A 10465-nucleotide genomic window follows, 5' to 3' on the forward strand; every position below is an offset into this window, starting at 1 on the left:
AGGGGTACAAAAAATAGAATAAATAAGACCTACTATTTGATAGCACAACAGGATGACTACAGTCAATAACTGTATGTTTTCAAATAACTTAGAGCGTAATTGGATTGTTTGTAACTCAAAGGATAAATGCTTGAAGGGATGGATGCCCCATTCTCCATGGCATGCTTATTTCACCTTCCATACATTTGTCAAAACATCTCATGTCCCCCATAAATATATACACCTACTATGAACCCACAAAATTCACCATAATAATAAAATTCCAAAAAAAAAAAAAACTTGGCCAATTATTTATTAGATGGTAGAAGCAGCCAGCTTAGCAAAGAGATGAAACAAGGAGGAACTGGTGTGAAATAAAATATGAAATCCCATCATTCCTCCTTCAAATTGAAGCCAAAGAATCACACCCAGGGCAGGACAGTTTCTGAAACACTGTTTGCTCTGTATCTTCTTTACTCTCATTTCAAGCTGGCAGTTAAGCTTCACCTTCCCTCAGTCTGGGACTTCGGGGCAGGCACAGCGTGGCCCACAGAAGGCTGGGTGGTCACTGGCTCCTCTCCACCTTTGTAAAGGCCTGAGGCCTCTGAAGGAATGTTCCCTTTGGGGTGGAGGGAGGGAGAGGAAACCTTCAAGGGGGTGAGAAGGGTAGATCCCCAGAACCCAAGAAAGCCACCCAGTTCCTATGAGCAGCAGGGACCTGAGTCCTGCTTGGTGACAAGACCTCAGAGGGGTGCGGTGCAGGCAGAACTCGAGGCTGAGGGGTTCCCTGCATCACCCAAGACACCCTGGCCCCATGCACAGGTGGAAGCTGATTATGTGGCGGGAGCGGGTGGGCCAGGCAGCAGGGTCTCTCCTGAGACCACACAGACTGACGTCCACTATCATCAGGGGCCCTCCCCATGCTCTGACCTGGGAACTTTGCAGACCCAGGTGGAATGGAGGGAGGTGGTGGTTGGGAGCACCCTAAGATGACTAAGATGGAATTTCCCACCAATCCATCAGGAAGCAGGGGGAAGGGTTGGAGTCTGAAATACACTGATATAGAACCAAAAAGAATTGACCTCCACACACTCAAGTTTTGGACTGGTACTCAAAACCATGACATCCCCTTTGGCTTTGAATGAAGGTTTTTAATCTCCAATGGAGGCCTGGGGTTGGGGTGGTATTTAACAGGACAAGAAGCCCTGACTGTGCATCTTAAGGAGCTGGGAGGTGATGAACCGGAACTGCTGGTAGGTTCTGCAGCTGCGCTAGGTTGGAAACACATGTTCGATGTCACCGGGGTTGAGGTACAGATAAATCAGAAGGCAGCTCCAGAAGCCAAGGGTGAAAAGGGTGCCCAGACCTGGTGTGAATATTTCCCGCTGGATGGGGAGAAAGGGCAGGACCTGAGGCAAGGTCAGTTCCGCCGCTGGTGGTGCACCCTCCCCACCGTGGGAGCCCCGGGCAGCAGCCTCTAGGCTGGGTGACCCAAGTCCTCCTTCCTGGTGCCACATCCTCTATGACTGAGCATGCTGGGTGGCAGCGTCTGCTAAGAGTCCCTACTCCCTGCACAACCTCAGGAGGAGTGTGATGTGAATGCGGCTGGGAGCACATGGCCTTGGGGACAACAAGGCACCCGACTGAGACAAGGCACATCTTGTATGGATCTACCTACCCCTGATTGCAGTTGTTCTTTAGAGCACACAACAAACATTTCTCCTGCAGAGGACAGAAACGGCACAAGAAAGATCAATTTCCCCTGGTCCAAGAAGGGCAGCCTGCTAGGCACCTCATCTGCCCTTGCTAAAGGGAAGGACAGAATAAGAGGGTGGAGCTGGCGGGTAGGCGCATCCATGGTCAAGTCCTGCATGGTCACAGCTAAGGAGGCTGGCTCCACAGGCCTAACAGGCCTAGAAGGCAAGGCAGGTCAGGGAGGGCGCAGGCTCGGGCGGCACCCGGAAGTCAGCAGCGGGCGGACCTGTCCTTTCACTATGATACAGCACAAGCTCGGGAAAGTCACCAGGGAGCAGGAGCCAGGGATCTGGCACCAGTGCTGGGCTCGGGCAGGGCTTCACTTACGCAGCAGGTCCCACAGTGATGAAGGGGATCCAGTGAGCCCTGTTTTGTTTTTTGTGGTGCCATCGTCTTCTTGTGAAGAGCACAGGGTGCTCCATTGACTCCACCGGCTCCATCCATTTTCTTGGGCCTGAGCTGTGGTTCTCTGTGAGTCTTTCCCATCAGCCTGAGTTCCTGCTGCTCCTTTGGTGCTCTTCTAAGGGGACTGGGGGAGGAGGGCCAGGAAGGGGCAGAGAGTTGGGGAGACATTTTCCAGCATGACAAGGAGATACCCAGTACACGGGTGGCTGCGGAAGGCCTTGACTCCAAGTCACAGGGGCAGCAGGAGAAAAGACAACCCCTCCAAGAGTCTGGGTGTCCTCTGAACCCCAAAGGGATCCAACAAAGGGAAGGGAGGAGACCCTTTAGGGATGAGGAGAGACGAGTGCAAGTTACACTTACAGCTTATTGTTCTTCTGTGTATTTATTAAAATGTCCATCTTCTCATCCATATCTTTCTGCATTTCCTTCAAGAGAGAATTCAGAACTAGCATCTTCATTTTGAAGGACTTTGGAAATCCCTTCCTCCTGCCTCTCTGCAAACCATTCTGCATCTTACTTCCTCAAGAATCCTTGCTAGACTTGGGTAAGGCGGCTTTTGGAGTGTCCGTGACATGTACAGCTTCTCCCCTTCCTCATCCCCCTTCCCCAATGAGACGAAAGCACAGGCAGAGACATTAGGGGACTTTTCCGAAGTCTCTAGGTGAGCCAGAGGCCAGCTACTGTTTTACCTGATCTCACACTTCGGATAAAACCAATGCTTGCCTTGGTTTGATGCCTATAAAATGATGGAACCAAGAAGACCAATCTTGTGGCCCCAAAGACACTTTGACTGCAATGTTTTGACCCTTGCCATGCACCCAGATCCTGCGTATTTGTGTTTGCTTCATCTTTTACCTAATTCCTGGCAAAGATAGTCAACAACGAGTAAAACTGACAGCAGCTAAAGGGATACATCACATGTATTATTCACTCAGAACAGAAAGAATAATAAAATCTTGACAAAGTTTTGATCTATAAAATGTGACCTGGGTAAACTGAATGGAAATAGTGGACATGAGAAAAATTCTAAGATGGTAGAAGCTAAAACTGACAGTATTTGTTACAGAGAAAAACAGGTTTGGGTTGTCATAAAATAGAAATAAAAACAATTTATTCCAATAAAATAATTTTCATTAAAAATGAAAGATTTGGTAACAGTTTAATTGATGTACTATAGAAAATTGATCAAGAAATTACACTGTCTGCATAGAGATGATTTCACAAAATACCTTCTTGAAAAGCATTTTTAAATGTTAGTACAAATTTGAATAAAATATTTGTATTTATAGACTCAAAATATCCTTGAAGTCAATGTCCCCTAGGTCCAAAACATCAGAGTCAAAATGTCCCATATTCTTACATGTTTCACCAACATGTACCCCTTCAAAATCATCATGTTCCAAACTAATTTCATTTTCTCAAGCTAGCTCAATCTCCCCACTGTCACTGTCATTGTCACCACTTTCTTTTAGTCATCCAGATTAAAATCTGGTGTCATCACGGACGCTTGCCTCTCAAGACTTCAGTCTCCATATTGAATCAGTCGCCAGGAACTGTTATTTTTCCTTCAGTGCATCTTTCAGATTTATCTTTTCCTTCTTTCCCTACACCTGGTCCAGCTGTGGTGTTCCTGCTGCCAGACATCTCCACCTGCTCCCTGGGCCCCACCCAGGCCGCCTTGCAAACAAACACCTGCCGGGCTAAGCTTTTTGAAGTGCTCCTCCCAGAATGTTCTTTGATTAAGAATCTCCAGAGGCCTTTTGCTGCTCACAGAACCAAGTCCTAGCTCATCTGCATGTCTTTCAAAAGCCATCATTACCTACAGCCTTTGTGCCCATTCATTTTTTTTTTTTTCCCTCACAGTTTCCCCCAGTGGTCCCACTTCATGACTGATCCCCGTGCTGACCACCATACACAACATGCTCCTCCTGCCTCCTGCCCTGCTCAAGCTGTTCCCCTGCCTGAAATCGCCACCTTTGTGCCTTTCCATACCCAGCCTCCCCACCAACAAAACACTTACTTTGTTTGGATTTTAACAGAGAAATAATTAATGCATGCCCTTTGTAGAAAATTTGGACAATACAGAGGGATATAAAAGTATGAATATTCTCATCCAGAAATAACTGCTGTGAACCCCTTTGGTATATTTCTTCCCAGTCTTTTTTCTATATATTTACTTATTTTTTTTAACCTAGCTGAGATCAGCCTATGTATATTACTTGTATCTTGCTTTTTTAGTTCTTATTATAAATATTCTTTCTAAACATTGTCTGTAATAGTTCCTAACTTTTATTATATAAACATTTCATAATTTATTTGGCCATTCCCCTACTGTTGAAAATTGAGTTGTTTCCAAATCTTTATTATTACAAATAATCCTGTCATGAACATCTTTTTATGTATACCCATGATAGCGTTTCTGATTATTGTCATAGGTTAAATTCTGAGAAGTGAAATTGATAAATCAAAAGGTTGATTTTTTATATCTATTGTCTAACAATGTTCCAGTTTTGTACAAATTTGCACTCTAATTAACAGTATAAGGGCATTTATGTCTTATACTATAATTGTCATAAATTAAAATTTTGCTTGAGTGTAACAATAATTGATTGTTCATTTGCATGTATTTAATTATGAGGTCAGGCCTTTGTTAATATGTTTATTGCTTTTTAGTTATATTCTCTTCTGTGGATTGTCTGTTCACACTCTTGTCTATTTTCCTACTTAGTTCTTATTGATTTATGTGAACTTTATATGTTATGGATAAAAACCTTTTTTTTGTGCTTATATTTGTGGGAAAATGTTCCCCCAAACTGTTTTTTTAATTCTGTAAATGTAAGTGATTTTTCTGTCATAATTCTTTTAAAAAAATCTTACATAGTTATCCATATTTGCTTTGTAATTTCTTCCATTGTATTTATATTTAGAACTTCTATTTACATATTTACTTAACATTTCTTATTGGTTTTTATTATTTAAAATCACTTCATAGACTATTTAACTTTACAGTGTTAACTGGCTTAAGTTTTTTCTTCATATAGTCAAGCAATGTTTCTAATATTACTACCTAATCCTTTGCTTCTCACTGACATCAAAAAATCACCTTTATCATATTGTAAATTCTATAGAGCTGTGACTCTCAACCTTGAGTATACACTGGAATCACCTGGGCAACTAAAAACCACTGGCGTCTGGACCTCATTCTAAGAGCTTCTGACTTAATCATTATGAGGTATAGCCTGGATGGGGAGGGCGTAGGGGAAAGGCTTTCCAGGTGATTCTAATGTGCAGCCAGGGTTACTAACTGCTGCTAAAGTGTTTAGGACCCGGTTCTCATCCACAGGCAAGCATCTGAATCAAAACGGAGTTTTAAGCAACTCTGGCCCACCCTGGAGATTTTTATTCAGTTCCTCTGGGAAAGGGTCTAAGTAAATGGAGTTTTAAAATTCTCACAACTGATTCTCATTACATCCCAGGCAGAGAGGCTGTTGAGGCGTTATCTATCCCATTTCATTCATGTGTTTGGTTATCCTTGGGCTGATTTAATAACTTTGTTTTTATTGTGAATTTTAATATCTGGTAAGGCTGGTGTCCCCTTACAACTCTTGAAAAATGGGTACCTATTTGCTTTTGCCAGTTTATGCTTCTCAGTCTTTCCCCTGGGAACTTGTCTAAACTACAAGGACCCAGCACCATCTGAACATGAGCCCAGGCTCTGTTTTGTTAGTGTTCCAGGCAATTCTGAAACACATCACATGTTGTCAATCACTGCTCTAGAATCTAGATCATCCTAGTAATTTTTTGAGTTAAAAAAGAATCTTACTGGGCTCTTGATGAGATTTGCATTAAGCTTCCGATGCAGCCTTCAAGACTCTACTTGAGACTCACTTTCTCTGTAAGGACTTCGCTGTTGACTCCAACCCGCATTCATTTCTTACGCCTCTAAGCCCCTAACTAGCAAACAACGAATTAATTATTTGGCTTGCAATTCTTTCTTGCAACGGAATATGGGACTACTAGTAGATAATAAGCTCCTAGAGGGCAGGGTCTGCTGGTGTCTCTTCCACAGTTTCCAGTATGGTACTGGCCCATGGAAGGCACTCAAGTAATGCTTACCTTCATAATTTCCACAAATTCGTGAAGTTTATCAAAATCCTTGTCCATTAGTTCCTTTATCTAACAAGGAAGAAAGGCATGGCTTGACAAAGCACAGAGCATGTTATTGAGGTTAGTTGTGGCGTCTTTCAGGCATTTTAAGCAAAGAGCAGCAGCTGCTCCTCTGGCATGGACTAATAATGGCCTGTTAGAGCCACTTTCTTCTCAAGGAGTCTGTGAAGGGACTAGGGTGCAAGCACCATCAAGTCACCACCACCACCAGCCTTGGCACAGCTTAGATCTGGCTACTTCAAGGCTGCATGTAGAGCTTGGACCACAGCTTCAATTACACTTTCTTGCTTGATTATTCGCTTTTTTCCTAAGGATGCTACAGGTGGTTGGTTGGTTGTATCATAAAAATGAGAGGGTTCCTGCTTTGCAACTTGCTCAGGGGAAGCGAATAAGGAAGATGAGGTTGGTCCCTAACTTCCCCTAAATTCAAATTCCAAATCAGCCCCTCTCACTCAGCTTCATCACTAAGGTGACATCACCCACCCTTATCAAAGAGACACTTTAGGGAGTCCTCAGTCACTCAAAAACTGGGTTTAGGCATCAAACAAGTAAGAAGTGAATAACCTAATACTGAAGCGCTCTGGGTATTAGGACTGAGTTACATTTTTCCATGCAATTCCTGCTTTCCTTCACTATTCAAAGTTAAGGACTGCATTTTTCCTGAAGCTACACTTTTCCTCCATGATATGGAAGGCCTCATCTTGTTACCTGTTTTATTTCCTCCATTTTCTCCTTGAGCTCTTCTCTCACTTCCCTGAGTTCATTCTGAGGAAATAAAATGGAGAAGAGAAGGAGGAAAGAAATATCTAGGATGGAGGGGAAACCAACAACAGGAGGAAAGGAAAGATCCTGGGGCACTGTCAGAAAAGCTTCCAATAGGGAGGAAAGAAAGGATGTTGTTGAGACAATAGGATAGACCAGATGCACTGGCTCACACCTGTAATCCCAGCATTTCCGGAGGCCAAGGCGGGAGGATCGCTTGAAACAAGGAGTTTGAAACCAGTTTGGGCAACATAACGAGACGCTCCCACCTCAAAATTAATTAGTTAATTAATGTTTTAAAAAGACTATAAGATAGTGGGACCTACAGGTATCATGTGTCTCTGCCAAAAAATGCACAGCCTGAATCTCATCATGAGGAATCCAACAGTCAAAGCCAAACTGAGGGTTATCCCACAACATAAGTGATCTGTAATCTGTAAAAATGACAATGTCCCCAGACCAGGTGCAGTGGCTCAAACCTGTAATCCCAGCACTTCGGGAGGCCAAGGCGGACAGATCAGCTGAGGTCAGGAGTTCGAAACCAATATGGTGAAAGCCTGTGTCTACTAAAAATACAAAAATTAGCCGGGCGTGGTGGTGCGTGCCTATAGTCCCAGATACTCGGGAGGCTGAGGCAGGAGAATTGCTCGAACCTGGGAGTTGGAGGTTGCAGTGAGCCTAGATCATGCCACTGCACTCCAGCCTGGGCGACAGAGGGAGACCTTGTCTCAAAAAATAAAATAAAAATAAATAAAAGTCAGTGTCCCCAAAGACAAAGAACTGTTCTGTTCCAGATTATAGAAAAGACACCTGGTAATTCGAGGCAATGTGTGATCCTGGATCAGACCCTAGACCAGAAAACGTCTCCTTTCTGTTGTTATGAAATACATGCGTGGGACAACTGGTGAAATTAGAACAAGGGCTATAGATGAGTGTTGTCTGTGTGTTAACTTCTGGATTTTGATAATTGCACTGTGTCTATGTAAGAGGATATTCTTGTATTTAGGAAACAGGCACTGAGGATTTGGGGAAAACTTACACTCAAGTGGTTTGGAATATAGACATGCCTCTGAGTTCACGCACTCACCTTTAGGTCCTGTGTCACTCCTGCTTTGGTAAACCGCCCTTCTTGTTTAACTGCTTTGTAATCAAATGTCTGTGGATTGAAACAGGAACACAGACTTTTGGGAATTGCAGATGGGAGGCGGAAGTGCAGAGGCAGAAGATATCCCCCTGTGTTTCTGTTCCTCCCGTAGGGCTAGGGCAAGAGGAAACCTGGTGGCCCCACCTGTGCAGAAGGTTCCTCTATCCTCCTCTCTCTTTCAGCTCATCTCGTTCCACTCCCCTGCTGGCCCACGGGGCCTCAGCTCCTTTTGTCCCTTGAACAGCCAGGCTCATTCCCACCTTGGGCCTCAGTGCATGCTGCCTCCTCTGCCTAGACGGCTCTTACTCTGCCTTTGCAAGGCCAGAGTCTTGTCCTTCAGCTCTCAGCTCAAAGGAAGGCCTTTCCCTACCAACCACTCTACGGCAGCCACTCAGCCATGTCTCCCTGTCTTGATTCCCAGCAGAGCAGGTAACACTGCTGAATGAGTCCTTGTTCGTTTATGTATCTTATTGGTTACAGTGTGAAGTTCTATGAGAGCAAGAACTCTCAGTGCATCCCCTAGCACCTGGGACAAATCTTGGCCACTAGGATCAGCAAATGACCCCTGACTCCATGTCACTTCACCATGGATCTCAGGCCTGGCTGCTGGCATGGCCTCAAAAGAGCTTCTTACTTTGGTCAGCTCTGGCTTCAATTCCAGGCAAACTGCCTTGTAGTTCTTGCTCTGCAAAAAGAGGAGGCTGGGATTCAGGCTGGCAGGCATCAGGATTGGGGAGGAGAACATCTGGCCCTTGCACGGGAACCCTGCCCCCCACCCCCGACAACCATGCAACACTGCCTGTCCAACTGGCTTGAGCTCAGGCTCACAGACCCCGCAGCACCCAGATCCGATTCCTGACAACTCACATCTTGTCGTGCTGTCCTCTTCCTATGGGCGTGTGTCTGCCTATTTGGCAGGCAGCCCTCTCCCTGCTGGAGGGGCCAGCGTGGAGAAAGCACTTTAGGATAACTAGAAGCAAGCCCTGGAAGTGTTGTTCCAGAGCAAGGGCTTTGGCCATAGGCAGATTTGCACTCTAATCTCAGCTGACCTCTCTACTAGCTCTGTCATTTTGGGTGAGTTGCTTAGCCTCTCTGAGCCCCCATTTCCTCATCTATAAAATCGAGGTGATGATTATATTTATCTAATAAGGTTAGTCTGAGCCTTAGCCCTGCTGGTTAGATGCGGGCCTGGCAGGCCTGGCATGGGCCATGGAACCATGAGTGGTCTTGGAGTGAGGAGTGCTCCCTCTGCAGTGCTCCTCATCCCCAGAGGGAGGCAGCAGAAGCCTCTTTCCTTCTCACCCCAAGGCCAGGGATTAATCTCACACCCCTTCCAAACTGAGAGGCTGCTTTATGCTCAGAACAGAGAAAGAAAAACCAGAGATTCATGGGAGCGTTCTCTGTATCCCCTGCCCCGCCGCCATCTCCATTCAGTAGGAGCTCAGAGAGGACCCACACTGTCCAGCAATGTTTCTCTTTTACCAGATGTGTTTTCTTCAATTCTGCCCTCTTGGCCGACATGATGGAGGAGGCCAGGGTGTTCTTCAACTCCCCACAACAGCCCCCAGGACCAGGCCACTGTCCTAGGCAACTTACAGGTCAAGATGAGGGCAGGGTGACCACCTCTTTGTGTACGGAACAGCTGAGGTCACAATGCCAGGACCCACATGGTGGTCCAGAGTGTCACCACAGCTTCAGGCCTGGGGGGCTTCGGCCACTGAGATGAGGGGCTCAGGCCAGGTTTCAGAGTCCCACCAGGCCTCCCTCTTGCAACAGAAGGAAAGTCCACACTGAGGAGGATCATGGCCTGCTACGGCCGAAGTGCAAGGCACACATCAGAAGCAGTGGCTCCTTTTGCAGCAGGACTCACCTACTGACTCAGAGGGACATCCTCCAGGGACAGCCAGCTCCTCCTCTGAGCACACAGCCCATGTCCTCTGCTGTGCACTCCTCACGTGAATGGACCCCACCTCGGTCTGGAAGCCACCTTGGGTTGGAGGATGCCATGAAGTCTCTCTGGTTCAACGTGCATGCACCGTCTTACTTAACCTGGGTTACTCTGTATGAGGTGGGGTAGCCAATCTCAGCAGGATGGCTTCTGATGCCTCTGACCTCACACGCCCCTGTCCCACAACCACCCCCAGACCCCTGCCCACCTAAAAATTCTCTTTTCCTAGTTCTTCTATCATCCTGGAAGAGGGTTGGGACAAGAAGCTAAAGATAAGAAGCTTTTGGGGAAAATAAAGAAGAATA

General features: G+C 45.8%; 1 protein-coding gene across 11 annotated transcripts; it reads right to left on the reverse strand.

Moving 5' to 3' along the window:
* Positions 1-276: 276 nt before the first annotated feature.
* Positions 277-9845, reverse strand: TEX35 (testis expressed 35). Of its 11 annotated transcripts, none has more exons than XM_054460987.2 (9): positions 9695-9845; positions 8847-8897; positions 8156-8224; positions 7015-7071; positions 6256-6315; positions 2500-2564; positions 2062-2263; positions 1668-1701; positions 277-607 (listed from the first exon to the last, which is right to left on the reverse strand). In XM_054460987.2, the coding sequence occupies exons 1-9, from the start codon at positions 9731-9733 to the stop codon at positions 483-485; spliced, it is 702 nt and encodes a 233-aa protein (XP_054316962.1). In that variant the 5' UTR covers positions 9734-9845; the 3' UTR covers positions 277-482. The 11 variants fall into 11 exon arrangements, with proteins under 11 accessions (XP_054316962.1, XP_054316393.1, XP_063504481.1 ...); XM_054460418.2 differs by having other exon boundaries at positions 277-598; positions 1658-1701; XM_054460257.1 differs by lacking the exon at positions 277-607 and adding an exon at positions 1081-1250 and having other exon boundaries at positions 1658-1701.
* Positions 9846-10465: the final 620 nt, after the last annotated feature.

Source organism: Pongo pygmaeus, chromosome 1 (assembly GCF_028885625.2).
Source record: "Pongo pygmaeus isolate AG05252 chromosome 1, NHGRI_mPonPyg2-v2.0_pri, whole genome shotgun sequence".
NCBI classification, from domain to species: domain Eukaryota; kingdom Metazoa; phylum Chordata; class Mammalia; order Primates; family Hominidae; genus Pongo; species Pongo pygmaeus.

What these genes read in the sequence shown, in the direction of transcription:
- TEX35 (XM_054460257.1), bottom strand. Translation starts at nt 9,733, where the DNA reads ATGTCGGCCAAGAGGGCAGAATTGAAGAAAACACATCTG. An exon ending in AATTGAAGAAAACACATCTG is followed by an intron (nt 8,898 to 9,694) that starts GTAAAAGAGAAA and finishes CTCTTTTTGCAG; the next exon opens with AGCAAGAACTACAAGGCAGT. An exon ending in AAATGGAGGAAATAAAACAG is followed by an intron (nt 6,316 to 7,014) that starts GTAACAAGATGA and finishes CTTCCTTGTTAG; the next exon opens with ATAAAGGAACTAATGGACAA.